Source organism: Ursus maritimus, unplaced genomic scaffold (assembly GCF_017311325.1).
Source record: "Ursus maritimus isolate PB19 unplaced genomic scaffold, ASM1731132v1 scaffold_13, whole genome shotgun sequence".
Lineage (NCBI taxonomy): Eukaryota > Metazoa > Chordata > Mammalia > Carnivora > Ursidae > Ursus > Ursus maritimus.
This window is the reverse complement of record NW_024423675.1, coordinates 44,905,186-44,923,401: the sequence shown is the minus strand read 5'-3', so window position 1 is coordinate 44,923,401 and position 18,216 is coordinate 44,905,186. Positions and strand designations below refer to the sequence as shown.

The window sequence follows — 18,216 nt, the reverse complement described above, 5'->3', positions numbered from 1 at the left end:
AAATATACCGTTAGTGATATTTAAACGGAACTTCTTTTCTTAAATATATAGAGCCAAGTTGAATTATGTTCAGAATTTTTTATGTTATCAGGCTTGAATGTCTTCTCAATGTAAGAAATTTTTCAGAATAAAGTAAATATCAAATTATATAATGTATTAATTATGAATGATTATATACTAATTAAACATCAGCTAACAAACTATTCCATCATGTGAACGAACTAACTTCCTTCCTTCCTTCCCAAACCCTCCCAACTCTTTCTCAGGCTGCATCAGTCAGTGTTGCATGAACTTCTGTAATTTCTTGGTTTCATGGAGCGTCAAAAAAACCACTCGCCTCTCCCTGTTCCACATCCAGTTTGATGGTCTTGGAGCACAGTCTCCGTCTTTTTGTTTATTCATAGCTATCGGATTAATTACCGTGTTTCCCACCAGACCATATGCTTTTTCTTTTTAGTTAACTGTATATAAGTCAACAAGACCTAGTATTGCTTTCAGTGACAAAAGCCCTGAAATTGGCGTGGAAATTAACCTTTATAGGTCATTGTGCTTTTGCTACCACTTCCTATGGGTCCTTCACCCCAACTAGTGCTGCAGTATCTTCCAGTCGGGGAGGAGGTTTCATTGGTGTGCACCCCGTGCAGTGCTTAGTGCACGACGGGCTGCGTAGCTGGTTCGTTCATTCAACAGTTATTCCGGAACAATCACTACCAAGTACATACCCTGAGTCAGGAGTCTTTATTAAAAGTCTCTGTGACCCTCCCCTCACTGCTCACCGTATCATGAGGAGGCACCAGTGTCTCCATGCGGCGCGGCCATTACTGGTAGTTATTTGGACTTATTCCGTTACCCTCCTCGATGTGTTCCCAAACAGAACTACTTTAAGCACAGACTTATAATTCATTTTCAAGTCAAGTATTTATTACGCAGGTCCTGTGTGCCAGGGATTATTCTAGGTGCTGAAGACATAACAATGAAGCAAACAGAAGAAATCCTTGCCCTTGATAGTGGCTGATCTGACAGTGAGGCAGGAATACAGAAGCAGCGATGCTGTATTAGAAAGTGATGTAGGGGCGCCTGGGTGGCACAGCGGTTAAGCGTCTGCCTTCGGCTCAGGACGTGATCCTGGCGTTATGGGATCGAGCCCCACGTCAGGCTCCTCCGCTATGAGCCTGCTTCTTCCTCTCCCACTCCCCCTGCTTGTGTTCCGTCTCTCGCTGGCTGTCTCTATCTCTGTCGAATAAATAAAATCTTTAAAAAAAAAAAAAAAAGAAAGTGATTGCACTCTGGAGGAACATAACACAGAAGGGGGCAGGGGGAGGTTGCCATTTTCAATTAAAAGGACGGGCCTTCCTGAGCAAAGACGTGATTGGGATTAAAAGAGTGAGCCAGGCAGAAATCTTGGAGAACATCCCATGAAGTAGAGTAGCCGGTGCAGTAAGTGTTTCTTAAGAATATATGCCGTATACCAGATACTGCCAAATGCAACGATTGGTAAGGTAACTATACTTGCCTCAAGGAAGTTACAGCTCTCTGGTAGAGAGAACTAGCCAGACTAAAAAGGGTCTTACACATTACCTGCTGCAGTAAGTGTTTGTCATATAGTAACATGCAAAAGAGAAATTCTTCTGGCTTGGGCAGTCGGGAAGTGGGGAAGGGCTGGGGAGAGGGTAAGATATGTAAGAAGAAGAGTCATAGGGCTGTTGTAATGGGCAGTCATACCAAGGACTAGACCAAAAGAATGGCTGTGTCAATGGTCAGAAAGGGAGACTCTAAGAGATGAGATTAAGAGAGGCATCCTGGGAGTTAGGAGATACAATTCATGTCTTAGCTCTGCCACTTTTTGGGTTTCTTTGGCTGTATCACTTGGGCCTTCCAGGCATTCATTTCCATATCTAGAAAGTGGGGAGTGGAATAAGGTTATTCTCCGAGATCTTTTTTGAACAGGCTGTTCATTCATTCATTGACTCAACAAATATTTACGCAGCATCTCCAACAAACCAAGCGTCAATACAGGTTCTGCAGACCCATCAAGTGGAAAAGACAAAGTCCCTGTCATCAGAGGGAAAACAACGGTAGACAAATAAATGGAACACAGAGTGGTGATACATGTTATGAAGAAAAATTAAACAGTAGTAAGAGAGTTTTAGAGTGACAGGGCTGCTCTTTTTTAGATGGAGTGTTCAAGAAGAGTTTCTGAGGGTGTCACTAAAGCAGACCTCAGAATGAAGTGTAGGAACACTGCATGTGACTGTCTTTGGGAAGAGTTTTCTGGGAAGAAGAGATAGTAAGTGCAGAGGCCTGGAGACAATAATATGGTTATCCTGTGGGGGGAAATAGCCAGACAGCATCAGAGTGGCTGGATTGAGCATGGTGAGGACTTTGGGTTTGTTGTTCCTGGGTGAGATGGGGAGGTCCTGGAGGAACTGAGGTGGAAAGTAGTATGATCTGATTTACTATTTAATGTGATGTGGCTACTGTATGGAGACAAGACCATGGAGAGTTGAGGATGGAAGTAGTGTGGCAAGTCACTAGGCCATTGCAGTAATCCTGGCAAAGATACAGACAGTGCAGGCTGGGACCAGGGTGGCAGTGGTAGAGATTCTAGCTTTATTTTATTTTATTTTTTTAAAGATTTTATTTGTTCATTCAAGAGAGAGAGAGAACAAATGGGGAGAGTCATAGGGAGAAGCAGACTCCCCAGTGAGCAGGGAACCCGACACAGGACTCGGTCCCAAGACCCCGAGATCATGACCTGAGCTGAAGGCAGATGCTTAACCATCTGAGCCACCCAGGTGTCCCAATTCTAGCTTTATTTTAAAAGTGGATCCTACAGAATTTGGTGAAATCGTAAGCAAAAGAAGAGTCAAGGATAATTTCATTTATTGTCTTTCCAGCTTAATCCCTCTAGAATCCCATTCCTTCCATCCTTCCCTCCTCCCACTCCTTCCTTTCTTTCTTGAATCCCATTTCAGACATTATTTGACCCCCATGAGAAATTCTGTTCCACTGACCCTACCCTCTTCACGTCGTCAGTCATCCTTCCCCAGCTTAGATTACATGGCCCATAGTTATATTCACTTCTTTGCACACACTTTCAACTCTGCTGGCCCCCCTCCCCTTCTGCCAGTTTCCTAGAGAAATCCCTCCCCCAATTTAATGCAGCTCTACCCCTGCTCTGTACTAAAGCCTGACTAGCTAAACAAGGCTAGAGAAAAACACCAGGTTATATTAGCTGGTTGTACCATAAATGCCTGACCTCGAACCTGAAGTGGCAGCAGTTAGCTCATCAATTCACTCTTCCACTCTACCAAGTCATATTTCATGCCTTCTTCTCAGATCTCCAAACACCATGCTTTCTGCTTGACTCTCAGATACTTACTGTCTTTGATACTTACTGCACTGGGGGGAGGGCAATCCAAGGGTAGGTCCTTTCACAACCAAACCTGTTGAACTGCTTGCATTGCAATGGGTGAATAGTCCTCGCTCCTTTCTGCCCTGTTGCATCCCAAGTGCCTAGGTTTGGGCTTGGCATGTAGTGAGGACTCAGTAGTTTTTCAGTGGAATGATTAAGGCCAACTTCTCAAGGACTTCATACTTGCAGTTTACCCCTCTCTCTTTTACCTGATCAATTTTCTCTTTTTATTGCATCATAACCATCATTCGAACATGCTGTATTTTCTTTGATCTTGAAGAAACCCTCCTTTGACCTTTCATCCCCCTCCAGATTCTGCCACATTTTCCAATTCTTCTTTATAATAGAACTTCTCCAAAGAACTGCCTAGACTTGCCATCAACACTGCCTTTTCTCACAATCTCCTTTGAACCCCCTCCAAATAAACTTTTATCCCCAGCATGCCACTGAAATTACTCTCGTTAAGTCTAATCATCACGTCCACCTTGCTAAATCCAATAGTTAGTTCTCAGCCCTCCTCTGATTCAACCTCTCAGCAGCATTTGGCATAGTTTACTATTCTTTTCTTCTTAAAATAATTTCTATACTTGGCTTTCATGAGACCACACACTTCTGGTTTTCCTCATCACTCACTAGCCATTGCTTCTCAGTCATCTGTTGGTTGCTCTTCTTCCATGTATCTAAACCTTGGTGTAATTCTGCTCCTCGGAAACAGGCTCACTCCTTGGGTGATTTCACTGAGTCCCATGGCCTTAAGTTCCATGCACTGAAGTTTCCTAAATTTCTATCGCTAGTTCAGACTCATGCATTTCTCTGCTTACTATCCATTTCCACTTGTCTTATGAGTATCTCAAACTTATCCAAATCCTAGTATGTGATTCTCCCAACCCTACCTGCTCCTCTCATAGTTTTCCCTACCTCAGTAAACCATAAGTCCATTCTACTAGATGCTTAAGTCAAAAATGTAGGGAACATTCTTGATTCTTTTATTCTTGCACCTTCAGTAAACTCTATAGGATTATCAATTATTGAACCACTACTAACACCTCACATCTGTTGCTATGTAATGATTAAGCCCAGGGCATGTTTCTAAGAGTGAGTGGTAGAGGCATGTTGAAGGTGAGGTTGTGAAGGACCAGGGCAGGGGAGAGAGATGGATCAGCTCTGGAGTTACTGAGTTGACCAGTAGTGTTAACAGGGGTAGTGGTGGAGGGAGACTAGGTGGAATCACTGGGTGGGGGGCATGCTCAGTGAAGGAGGTAGCTTTTATTGCATAGTTAATAGGAAGTCACTAACATATTTTTTAAGCAGAGGACTGTATGATTATGTATTTATAACAAAAGTTATATATGCCATCTTTTGTTAGATCAAAGTAGATAATATTGAAACTGATTTTCTAATTTGTGTAATGTATCAGATCTAACTCTAGAACTTCTAGAAAGGGAGTGTTTTAACAGACTGATTTCTATTTTCAAACAATACGGAAATTTTATCAAAAATTCACACCAGATTAACCAAAAAAAAAACAAAAAACCCACACACACAACAGGATAACTATGTTAGGTAATACATGGGTTTACTAATCATACTGTGGCAATCATTTTGCAGTCTATACATATAGCAAATTATCACATTATACACCTTAAACTTACATAATATTATTTGTTGATTATATCTTGATAAAGCTGGGTAGAAAAATGAAGCCCATTTAAAAAAAGAAAATGGACCAAGTTGTGAAAAGCAACAAGCTCAGATGGTTTCATTTCATAGAGAGAGTTCTACTAAAGTTTTTAAAGAGTAAGTAATCCAATGCTTGAAACTTTCCCAGAGCAAAGAAAAAGGTTATGGTGTGATTTTTTTTTTTTTATTAAAAAAAAAAAATCAGCTTAACCCTGAGGCCAAACCTGACAAAGACTACACAAAGCAGAAAATCAGCTGGCTGATCTCATTCATGAATATTATCGTTAGAAGTCATAAGTAGGATGTTAAGAAACATAATCTAACAGCTCATTACAAGACAAATATTAAAAAAATCAACCTGGATTTTTCCCAGTAATAATGCAAGGATGTTCAGTATCGATTAATCTAATCACACAGTAACCATAGTAATAGATTTGAAGAGAAAAATCAGGTCAAAACCATAGATACTGACAAGGTATTTGATACAATTCAATAGCCATCCTTGATTTTTTAAAAACCCATACTATAGGAACAAGTAGATACTCATAACTTAAAATGTATCTGCTTTGTCACCAAATCCAGCATGATTTTAAATGAGCCATTCTTGTTAGAATGAGGCATAGGACAGCACATTGACTATCGCTGTTATTTCACTGTATGGGAAACACCAGCCAGAACGATCAGAAAAGCTCTAGAATAAGAGGCTCAAAAGTAGACTGAGATGATACTGTCATTCTTTGTACATGGTAAGTTTGTATACTTGGTGACTCCAGGAAAATAAAAATTTGAAACTGCTATCAATAGAATTCAGTGACAGAGTAAGGTATGAAATTGATGTATGGAAAGCGATAATTTTCCTATCTACAAAAGCAGGTTACAAGATGTAGGAGAAACCTAAATTTGTGCTAGCAACGTAGGGATAAATTAATAAGTGTAACATCTATGTGAAAAAATTTTAAATTCTATAGAAGAACACAAGATTTGAATAAATGAAAAGACTATTATGCTCTTAGAGGACTCAGTATCAAAAAACTGTCATTTTTAATTTATAAAATTAACACAATACCGGTAAGAAGTTGAACAGTTTAGGAGAAGAGGAGGGAGAGAACCAGAGAGGCTGAATCTAAGGGTCATAGCTGGGAAAGCTGTAACACCAAGGAGCACTGAGGAAGGAGACCTGGCCTCACCAGGTATTAAAAATTGAGTCAGGAATTACTCAGTGTGGAACCTGAGTATACAGACCAGTGGAACAGAATGTTAAATATAGAATATAAAGTCCAGGAGTAGACCTAAGTCTTTATGGGATTCCGTATATGACCAAGTTGGCATTTGAAATCAGGTGGGAGTCCAGTAACTGTGAAAGGGGCTTCAAGCCAGCAGTTTATGGTTTCTGTGTTAAGACCAAGACCCTTAAATGAAATTTATGTTCTTAAAAGCCACTCTGACAGTTGGGGATATTTTAGATACAGTGTATGTAGAGGTCAAATGTGAGGGAAAGTTCTGGGGAAACACTTTACTTTGTATTTCCTTGGTAAGAGATGGGGGGTGAGAGAACGGTAGACTGCATAGAATTTAACAAGTGCTTAGGCTACAAATGCTCTGATATTGAAAGAAGCATATAGAGTGAAAAGCATCTAATTTGCATTCAAAAATATGAAGCATCTATTATGTGCTTGGGATAGAAGCACTCTCCTAAAATGAGAGTTGCTAATAAGGTAAAGGCCAAAAACCTAAATTAGAACAAAGAACCTAAGGGACATCTGTTCTGGGTGTTTATCCTAGATCATTATTCTACAATAATTATCCTAATGCAAAATATTTACTAAGTAGGACTCCTATTTCTGGTATAAGGAATGGTGTTTTGCTAATGATAACCCACATGTATCTTTCAAAGTTTAACAAGAAAAATAATTAAAATATTTCCAACAATATAGGTTATATATAAACCTGCTGCATGAAAAATGCTGTCTGCAAAGGGTTTTAGAAATCTCACAAAGTACTTTTTTTTTCAACTGCGAAATCTGAGAGTAAGTCATTGCTTTAGTACTATTCTAGTCTTCACGGTTTTTGTTTTTTTCAGTTTTCAATGAGTACCAGGTACTACCAAACAGGTTTTTCAGGTATTTGAAGGAAGTTTAGTTATAGATGCCAAAACATTTCCCGTGAATTGATAGGGCATTTCTTCAGCTGCCATTGCTGGAGGTTATATTTGATGATATGTTCACTGAATCAGGAAAACATTCATAGAGGCCCCATTGTCTCAGCAGAAAGGATGTCAGTCATGGGTTACTCAATCTCTTGGGTAAAATTAACCCCCAAACACATAAATTAGACTGGGATTATGGCAATAAAAGGTTGGCTTTAATGGTATTGATAGAACCCCAAATTTTCTATTTCCTTTTACTCTGAACTGGCATCTCAGGTTCTGTTTCAGTCCTCACTGATGAGGGATATTTAAACCAAAGGAGGACTTTGAAGAAGACAAAAGGACAGGAGCCTTGCTGTGTAATTGCACACTTCGGAGGCTTATATCACATGATGCTTGAGAACACCAGTTTGGGGCAGCTTTTCCACCTGTTGAAGCTGAGTGGTCTTGCATAAATTGTCTTTCCATGAGCTTCAGTTTCCACACTATAAAGAGTTATAAGCCCCGTGTTTTGGTTTGCTCAGGACAGCCCTGGTTTACAGCTGCTATTCTGTGTAATTATTCAGAGCACCCCCTTTCACTTTCAAAGGAGTTCTGGTTTTGATAGTAAATTACATGGCTACCTTATCTACCTTGGAGAGGGATGTGGTGAGGTTGAAATGAATTAGTGTTTATGAAATTCTTCGTGTGGTGCCTGGCACACAGAATATTCTCAAGTAATGTTTAGCACAGTATTATTAAACTGCTTGGTTTTTCAAACCAGACTGTAAAGAACATGACTCCATGGACAGTGAAATTTCGCTACTCTCTCTGTCATCCTAAGTCTCTTATTCCACCCACTTAGAATTTCCTGCCTAAAGCAATGAATTTGAGAGGTTTCAGCAACTACTAAAACACTTCTGGTGGTTGTGTCTTCGTAGGTTATCGCCAGGTAGAGCTACTAGCGGTCATATTAGTACTAACTTTACAATAATGGTAGAACACTTTCGAACAGCTTCCAAATTTTTTCCCACGTTACATCTCCTTTTCCATGGGAACTCCTATGAAAGAAGTATTTTCATAATCATTACTATCATTTTTTAATTTTTTAAAAGGATTTTATTTATGTGTTTGACAGAGCACAAGTAGGCAGAGTGGTAGACAGAGGGAGAAGCAGGCTCCCTGTTGAGCAGAGCGCCCGATGCAGGGCTCAGTCCCAGGACCCTGAGATCATGACCTGAACCAAAGGCAGACACTTAACCGACTGAGCCACCCAGGCACCCCCATTACTATCATTTTAATGATCTGGAATCAGAGACTCAGAATTAATGAAATTACTTTCCTAAGAGCATGTGGCTAGAGTGCATCAGGGAGGACGTGAATGCGCGGCCTCTCACTTTGTACTCCATTTTCTTTTCCTTGCACCATGCGGGTGAAATAAAAGGGCGAGATTACTAAATTAACCAAATGCCTTCTCATTATGCCTGCTACAGTCATTTTTCATTCCACTGTTGACTTGTCTGGTATTCATTCATTCATGATTCTTGGTTTTTTGGTTTTTTCAAAAACCATTTAGGTGCTACTTGGTCTTAGTATATAGACATAGTGCCTGGCCTCAGGTGGCTTATGGTCTAGAAAACACTTATGATGCCTCTAGATGCAGTCATTTGTACTGGGTCTCTCTGTGAGTAATTTCAGGGCATAGTGGGAACACAGAGAAGTCTATGCTAGCTCCATGTGTTCAGAAATCTACAATTTGGGACACCTTGTTACTCTGTATCTTGCAAGCAAGAATGAAAGTTTGGGGATTGTCATTTTTCCGGGCCTTGGTACATTCAAACCAGTGAGGGTGTCTCTAGTAACTTGTCCCAGTTTCTCTTGTTGTAAACATCCCATTACACTGGAATAAGGCTCTATTCACATCTGCCTTCCCCTCTGAATGGGGACACAGCATCCCTGTCTTGTTGATCTCTCTGTCATCTCCCAGTACAGAATCACGCACCAGCATGCAGAATAGTTCAGGAGCCAGAGACTAGGTTTAATGCTCTCTGTGAATCTACTTAGTACTTAACTGGAACCATGAGCGCTAGCTTGGATTGTGCGCATATCACAGATGAAGAAACTGTATTTTGGAGAGATTATATCATTTGCTTCAGATCACATAGTTTTAAAATACCAAAACTGAAATCTCTCTGTTTTAAAGCAGTGTTATTGAGATATAATTTACATAAAATAAATACACATATTTAAATTACACAATTTAATAAGTTTTGACATACGTCTACACACATGAGCCCATCACCACAGTCATGACAGTGAACACCCTCAGCATCCTTCAGAGTGAGCCGGAATTCAAATCCGGATCTGTGGCTCCAGAGCTCCTGTTTTTCCCTCCAACAATGAGTATATGGGGGAATTGAGCCTGCTCATCCTCACTGCCCTCTTTCCGGAGTTGTGAGTGGTTGAGATAACAGACAGAGATCTTTTACAACCCAATTATCCATCAGTAAAAGAGTGAATACATAAATATGGTATCAGAATGGAATGAGTGCCCATAAAATGAATGAATTGTAGGCTCACACAAAAACAGGGGTGTGTCTTGGAAACATAAGAACACAACACAGAGAATGAAACCGTTTTTATAAAAGTAAGCAAATATAAATATGTAATGTACACATATTTGTACACACATAGCGAAAAGTAAGGGAATGACTAATGCACAGTTCAGGAGAGAGGTTACCTTGGGGGGTGCAGGGAGGAGCCTGGAGGTAGATGGCAGTTATTGGTAATATTTTATGTAAGTCATGGGTTAGGTAGTAAGTTCTGATGTATTCATTATGTTATGTTATATACTTTGTATATATCATTTATGAAAATTAAAAGACTATTAAAAACAAATACTGCATCATTTTAAACATTTATGTTCTAATTAAGTATTTTGTTAGGAAAAGATCACTTAATGCAATAGTTTAAATCCACAGCATTTTAATTCAGTAGGTAGTAGTGATAAAGGGGCTGGCTCTGTGGTAAATGGACTAATACACTGATGGGGAGAAAAGGAATGAAGTTATTTGATATGGTTACTCCATCCATCATGGAGTTGCTGGATGAACCATGAACTGTGCTTCTGTATGGATCCATGTCTACCATCCCTGCTTTTTTGGTTGTCGTTGGGTCCAAAAGGGGAAAGAGAAATAGGAGAGAACAGAATTAAGTTAGGATTGTTTGTGTCTAAATACATTGAAGGTAGAAGAAGCATATAGCCAAAAAAACACTGCAGAAGTTTTGACACCTTATAAAACCATCTAAAATCTTGAAAACCAAGAGTAAAGAAAAATTTAATTCTGGGAAGAAAAACACCAAAGACTGAGTAAGTTTCCTGCAAAATGGAGTAGAGTATATATTGATATCTTCTTAAATAATGCTCTGTATAGTTTCATCTGTTCTGTATTTTCATGTAATAATTGCTAAATGAGATTTAAATTTAGCTCTGGTTGTAGTTCCAATTTCTAAGAGCATAGCAGACTTAACAACAACAACAACGAAAAGCCTGGGCTATTCTGCGATTCACAGTTAAGCCCATTTTTTGATAACTTGGCCAACTGCCAGAGAGACCATATTTCAGGCTCCACTGTCCATCTGGTGGGAGCTTGTCTGATTTCCAGACAGCACCTAGTAGTCTCTGAAACGCAGGTCTGCAGCATCCAAAATCTACAAAAACACTGCTGGTGTGGCCAGTGACTTCCCTTTCTAAATTAAGTATTTTGGCGCAAGGAATTGTGGTTTCTTGGTGCAAAGAATTGTGGTTTCTTGTTTCTTTGTTACTCTCCATTACTTCCAGGACTAAGATTTGAGGTATTGGTGAACATTATTGACCAATAATAGGTTTAAAAACTGCATTTAAGTTCTGAAAGCAAGGCAACATTAAACTCAATGTTTAAAAAAGTAATTCACTCCACATTGAGGGATTCCATTAATATGAAGCATGGTGAAGCTATTTGAGTTGTTCTTACCCGAGCACAGGGAGCTCGAGTTGCTCAAAACCTATAACTAGTAAATGATAGAGCCAGGATGCTGATACTCCAGGGTATCGTGCTCCTTCTATTACACCACACTTCTGGCTTTTATAGATTTTTCAAAAGGTCTGTTCTTGAATAAGAGATATAAATGGAGATTTTTATCTTTAGATCAGACAACCTAGTAATTGATGCAAGTATTTCCAAGTTGTTTTTTTATGCTGTTTATTTTATTATTTTTTAAGATTTTATTTATTTATTTGACAGAGAGACAGCCAGCAAGAGAGGGAACACAAGCAGGGGGAGTGGGAGAGGACGAAGCAGGCTCCCAGCAGAGGAGCCCGATGTGGGGCTTGATCCCATAACGCCGGGATCATGCCCTGAGCCGAAGGCAGACACTTAACGACTGACCCAGCCAGGCGCCCCATATTTTACGCTGTTTAACAGTAGAGACTCTGGGGTCAAGTCTGGGTTCTAATCCCGGTTGTCTACTTGTATACTTCCCAAAAGTAAACCTACTTTACTCCATTTCCTTACTTATAAAATAAGGCTCATGCTATAAAGATGAAAATGAGGTACGAATTTCTTTTAAGTCTGCAACCCAGAGTGAGGCGTGTAACAATCAGTTATTAAATGGTGACCCTTTTATAGCCAAAATTCTGCAAGAGTTCTCCATGCAATTCTGATTTAAAGCTTCCTGGAACTTAAGTTCTCAGGGAAGAGATAAACAAGATAAATAACTAAAATATATGTATACTAGTGATTCATACTAAAGAGAAAAAGCAGAGAGGGGAGATACAAACTATTGGGGAGGAGTTAAAATGTTAGGGATGCTGAACAGGTAAGACAACAAGAAGGGGACTCCTGAGTAAACACCCAAAGAAAAATAGGGTGTAAATTTAAGGGAATAGCATGTCAGCCAATGGGAGCAGTAATTACAAAGTTCCTGGGGCAGGAGTGTGCATGATGTGCAAGAAAGTGCATGGAAAGGGTGGTGTGACGAGTAAAATAAGGAATAGAATAGTAGGAAATGAAGTCAAAGTTAGCAGTGGGCCACTGGCAGAGCATGTAGGGCCTTGTCGGTCATAGTAACGGTGTTGGAGGGGTTGAGCAGAGAAGCAACGTGATCTGACTTAAGGTTTTTTTTTTTTTTTTTTAAAGATCTTATTTATTTATTTGACAGAGAGAGCCAGCCAGGGAGAGAGGGAACACAGGGAGAGTAGGAGAGGGAGAAGCAGGCCTCCCGCTGAGCAGGGAGCCCGATGTGGGGCTCAATCCCGGGACCCTGGGATCATGCCCTGGGCCGAAGGCAGATGCTTAACGACTCAGCCACCCAGGCGCCCCAACTTAAGTTTTAAAAGGGTCCCCTCTGGCCTCTGTGTTGAGAAGTAGGCTGTTGGAGCAGGGGGGTATTCAGCGTAAACAGAAGCATGGAGACCAGTTAAGAGGCTAACGTAATAATCCAGACCATTAAAATATCCATCTTACTGGAGTAATTATGATGCGTTACACCACTGAGATGCAGGAGGCTTTTCCTGTGCCCCTTGCTGTGTTTATAAATACTAGGAGAGAGAGGAGTCAGGTGGTTCTGGAAGTCATAACTGTCCTGGTTTTAATTTTTCTTTCAAAAGTTGCAGCACTGCATAATAGTCACATTTGTGTATCACTCTATTCCGTGCCGTGCTTGGGGAATTTTTTTGCAAATGAAGGGAGCATTTTATAGAACAGATGACCTTTGAAAGTTGTCACACTGGAGCTGTCTGTCCCTGGTGGTTATTCCATGGCAACAGGCTAAACTGAAGTACGCTTTCATTGTGATAAGTTATCAGTCCTGACGCTATCAGCCAACTAAAAGCAAAGTAGGTTACTAGGGCTGATGAGCACCATTGAGAGGCCCACGGACTGTGGAACAGCGCTTCACCATCTCCCTTGGCAGACGTCACATGGACAAGGGAACCCTCTCTTCAGGATGTCACCGTGCTATTTATTCTCCATCAAGCTGCAGCTTACTTTTCTTGCTGTTAAACCTGTTTCGTTAGGATGTGCTTCCTGTGGCTTTCAAAGCTTGTGCCGTATTTCAGGATTACCTGAAAAATTATTTCTCTGTGTACATCAGAAAATTAGAGTAACCTCATTTACTAGGTTGAGATTCAATCTTCGATGTCCTGAAACTGTCATGAAATTCTCATATAAAATCAGTTGTAATTTACTTGTGTGTGCATATGTTAGTGTGTGTGGGTCTGCATCTTAAGGGTAGAGAATATATAAGTCTAAAATTTAACAAGAGTGTTATAAGAGCAAAAAGGCTGGAAATAACTTATTTATATCACTGGGCTTAGCCGCTGCTGCTGACCCCCAAATTCCCTTGATGGTCTTTCAAGGATCTGTAGGAGTTGTAACAATTTTCCCAGAAGTGGATCAAACATGAATGGATATGGTGTAATTTAGTATCATAATCAGATGTCAGTAACATATGCCCATCATAAGTTGAGTATATTTATTTGTCAGTTTAATTACAAACATTATTTCACATTTTCCTTTGGTGGGAAAGAAACTAGAATATCACTTTACATATTTTATGTATCAAGAATATGAAGTCAAAAATAGAGGTGTTTAAATTAATATTATTTTATATTATTTATTTCCCCACTACTTTTATTATTGGTAGTGTTTTTGCAATAAAAGCAAAAAACTGGGTACTTGTCAATTCATGATTTTGCTTTCCTAAAGTCACATTTTATGACCATCACCTTCATTTCCATAATATTTGTCATAGACACGCTCACAGATACCATTTCATGAGGTCTTAAAAGTAGCTCTTTGGGGGGATTCAGGAGGTAAACGTATAATCCCATTTTACAGCAAAGGAAACTTTAGGGTTCAGGAGCAGCCTGGAAGTCACTTGACTGGCAGGTATAAAATGAATAGACTCCAGTCTTTGGTTTCTTAGTCTAGACCCTGTCCCCAACAGCAAACTCTTCTTGTTGGCTCTTCCATAGTCTTTTTCAGATTGTGGGGGCCTGGTGGTTACAGAATACATACAGATATTTTGCAATAAGGTGAATCCAATAGCAATAAACAGTGATGATGGTGTTCTTCTAAGTGATTGAAATTTCTAACTGATGTATTTCTGTAAATTTCTTACCAGTGTCCTCTTAGAAATTTGCATTAAATCCAGAAAAGTATTAATGCCTGCTTTTTACAGATAGATGAATCCTCACAAACATAATGTTGAATGAAAGAAGTAAGTTACCAAAGGGAATGTGCACCATGATTCCCTTTGGTCAGGTAGAGGCCAACAAAGCTATGGTGTTAGAAGTCAGGAGGGTAGTAACCCTTGCTTGGGGCTGTGTGGTCTGGGGAAGGGAGTGTTGAACTGACTTGGGTGCTGGTGACACAGGTACTCCCTTGGTAAACTCTCTTAAATGCCTTATTTCCATAGGTAGAGAAGTTAGTTGAAATGCCTTCAACACGAAGAGCAATTCTTAGACGTTCATTGTTTGTTATAAACTGCCATTTCCCAGCAAAAGCCAGTTACCCTTATTTGGTCATCGTTGTTGTTTGTGAGCACATTGTATTTCTTTTGAGTTCTTGGAGCTTCTTCATCTAAGAGCCGGCTGCCCAGCAGCCACAGTGAAGTCCATCATAAAGTGCTTGCCAGAACAGCTTTCTTGCTTATGCTTTTTAAGATGGTATGGGAAGAAAGGTATTGCAGAAGGGCTCCCCAGTTAGGATGTTAATCTGTCTCGAAACAGACACCACCAGAAATGTTTTCATGGAATTCTGATAAGGCTCAGAGCAGAGAGCTTCAATCAGCTTCTTGGAATTTAACAATTTCACACTGATTTTTTTCATATAAATGGTTCAGAAGAGCACACATAGTTGAGCAACAATAGCTTTATCATTTCAGAAATATTCCTTGAGGTCAGTGCCTAAAAGGAATAAGGTTGAGGCTAGAAATTACTGTGAACAAATACAGTGTTAATAAAAATGGAAACTGATGGCCACAGCCATGATGATTCTCTAGGCTTCTCGTGGTAAACTAAATCTGCAAGCTTTCTGACCATAGTAAATACAGGAAAAGCAGGAAGAACTGAAAAGATATTGTGGGTCAGCAAAACCTTTTGCAGTCCTCACGGTTTCCAGACTGAGGCCACTGTGGGAATCGTACGTGTAACTGGTCATGCTCAGGGTGATGGGCAGTTTTCTTGCAAACCATTGCTTCGTTCTTAAATGTGACCTTTTTTTTTTGTTTGCTACTTTAAATCAGTTTAAAAATTTTTTAAAAATAAGGTATTTTTAAATGTTTCTGCCGGCTGTTTACACACTATAGCATCTTCTTCCTTTTTTCCCTGCAGTGTTCTGTTTCTTCATCAGAAGAAGAAAGACTTATTTCCATCAGGAGACCTAAAACGCCAACCTCAGGTGACTTCTCTGACCTTAATACTCAAACAAATTGGACCAAGTCACTTCCCTTGCCAACACCAGAAGAGAAGATGCGGCAGCAAGCCCAAACAGTCCAGGCTGATGTGGTTCCCATTAACATAACTGGTAAGCTTTGCTATGCGGATAGGTTTCTAAACGCACTTGGGAGAATGACTGTGGCTTTTGTTTGTTATATGCTCTTAGTGTCTCATTTATACATTAAAAGGTAAATAGCTATATTCTGGCTTCCTGCTCTTTGATTAATGAAGGGACTACTAAAACTTACATATGTGCGTGCATATGAAATATTTCTCGCTTGTTACAGCAGTGTGTTACCGAAGGTTGATATCATGGAATTCATCAAAAGTGTGTGTTTTTTTTTTTTCATTGAATTACTTAAAATATCTTATTTTAAATATTTTATTTGAGATCATCTTCTAAACATGGTTCTGGGTAAGAAAACAATGACATGTTTCCCTTCTAAAGGACTATTTTATGTAGTATATATGGAAATGAAGAAATAACATTTTGTGATATTTCTAAATGATAGGTTTTCTTACCTTTTTGTCTTCTCAAGTAGAAAAGGGAAAAATCCTTAAAATAGCATGTGAATTAGCAATAAAAATTACAGAAATATCGTTTTAAAGTTAATAGGATGGTAAAATTATATTTTGATCCCCATATATTTGAATTCTACAATATTCAAATAAAATCACTTCCGAATATAAACTTTTTAGAATATGTTATATTAAGTTGGAATATGAATATTGCCAAACATGAAATTCAAGTTCTTTTAGAATATTATGCTCAGATTTTAATCATCGGTGGTATTTAAGGGGACAAATAACGAGGCATGTAAAGCTCAAACGCAGGATTTGACAAACTTAGAGGAGTTGTTAAAAGACTAGAAGTCAGAATTTTCCTGCTTTATCAGTTGCAGAGCTCGCAAAGAAGACAGGTCAGTGGTTTGGGGGGGTTACCAAGTCTAAAACAGGTATGTTAAGAATTAACATTGGACAGGGTGTTCAAGAGAAACAGATTATTGATAATCATCATTGATAATTAGCCCATACAAAGCATGGCTGATAGGGCCAGAACCTAAAAAAATCAGGTGACCAATAAGGGTGAATTTTCATAAAAAGTTAGGTTGAAAACCCACAGCACCCTTGCTGTACTTCTGAAGCTACTGCTGTCGACTGCTGTTAGAAAGGTTTTTACATTTTGATAGTTACTGAAGATTTTTTAAAAACCTTACAGCTGTTTAAAAATTCCATTTAGAATAAAAATGACATCTATTTTGTATTCCAGAGAAATATAGTAAATAAGTGCATGGATTATTTTAAATTCCATATACATTTTTCCATGTTTATTGTACTTAAGCCTAAAGGAATAGTATAGTATTTTATTCCATTTTCTTTGTAAATAACATTGTTGATCTTCCCGAATGTGATTCTCAGGCACCTAAGTCATGTATTTTAAGATTATTTTTATAAGGCGCTGTGTTTCAGCATAAAGTGTGTTTATTGCTTGATGGAATATGTGGACACATATTTTCTGTAAGAAAATGCATTACCTTATTGGATTGATTAAATGCAGCAGAAACATAATTATATTATATATGATTAAATGTCTCAGAAGTAGTATTAGAAGATAAGAAGATTGTGCTATGAGATATGACAGTCCTTGATGAAATTAGGATAAATGCATTATCCTGAGATTAGGAAATTTAAAACAGAGTAACTGTAGCTTCAGGAATAAAGAATTACTTGCAATGAAATGCATTGTTACAACGGTGGACAGTGCCATTTCTTTGAGCTGTAATTCTCTCCTGTTGATGACTAAGTGGATATGAATTACATAGAGTCTAAAAGGAGTCCTTCAAATACCACATAAGAAAGGTGAATGACACTAAAGAAGTGAGCAATATGAGTTATGTCAAAATGCAATTTACTTTTGAGTGATTAACACTGTCGGAAATGTAATAATTAAATACAGTACCTAATTACATATTGATTCATCTTCTGGATCCGTGTGTGAACATACATATATATCTATTTCATAAAGAGATGATTTTTCTAATATTCTGATACAAAGCACTACATTTAAATTTTTCACTTTAGCAGTCAAATTGACATAGGCTATACAGCTTCCTGCTCTTTAAATGTTGTATTTCTGAAGCCCTAGAAGACTTTTGAGACTAAAATGTAGCTTTCCATAAGGAATTGTCATATGCTCATTTATTTGGATGAACATTGACCCTCTAGTTTGATTTTCAGTCAGGCTCAGCAGGGAGAAAAAATGTCGATAAATATACTGTTTGACATCCAGAGTGAAGCCAGCCAGGCATAGAGGTAGACCATTAGCACAATAAGCTGCCAGCTTGAAAATCAATTTAGTCCCTTTAGTCATCGTCCTGTAGGGGCTCATCATGTTCTAGGATTTGAAGAGAGAAAAATGTTTCAAGTGAAATGTATGTATGCGTAGGTTTCACCTTCTGCCATGTGGGATAACAAGTCTTCCACCTGGAAGATGGAAGATAAATAGAGTGGGTAAAC

At 38.9% G+C, this 18,216-nt stretch overlaps 1 protein-coding gene across 1 annotated transcript in view; it reads left to right on the top strand.

Annotated features, from left to right (window-relative positions):
- The window catches only part of NHSL1 (NHS like 1), an 81,684-nt gene that overhangs the window by 45,485 nt on the left and 17,983 nt on the right, over positions 1-18,216 (top strand). Inside the window, exon 4 of the mRNA XM_040627492.1 lies at positions 15,595-15,787. Coding sequence (XP_040483426.1) covers positions 15,595-15,787 — 193 coding nt within the window. The remainder of the gene's footprint in view (positions 1-15,594; positions 15,788-18,216) is intronic.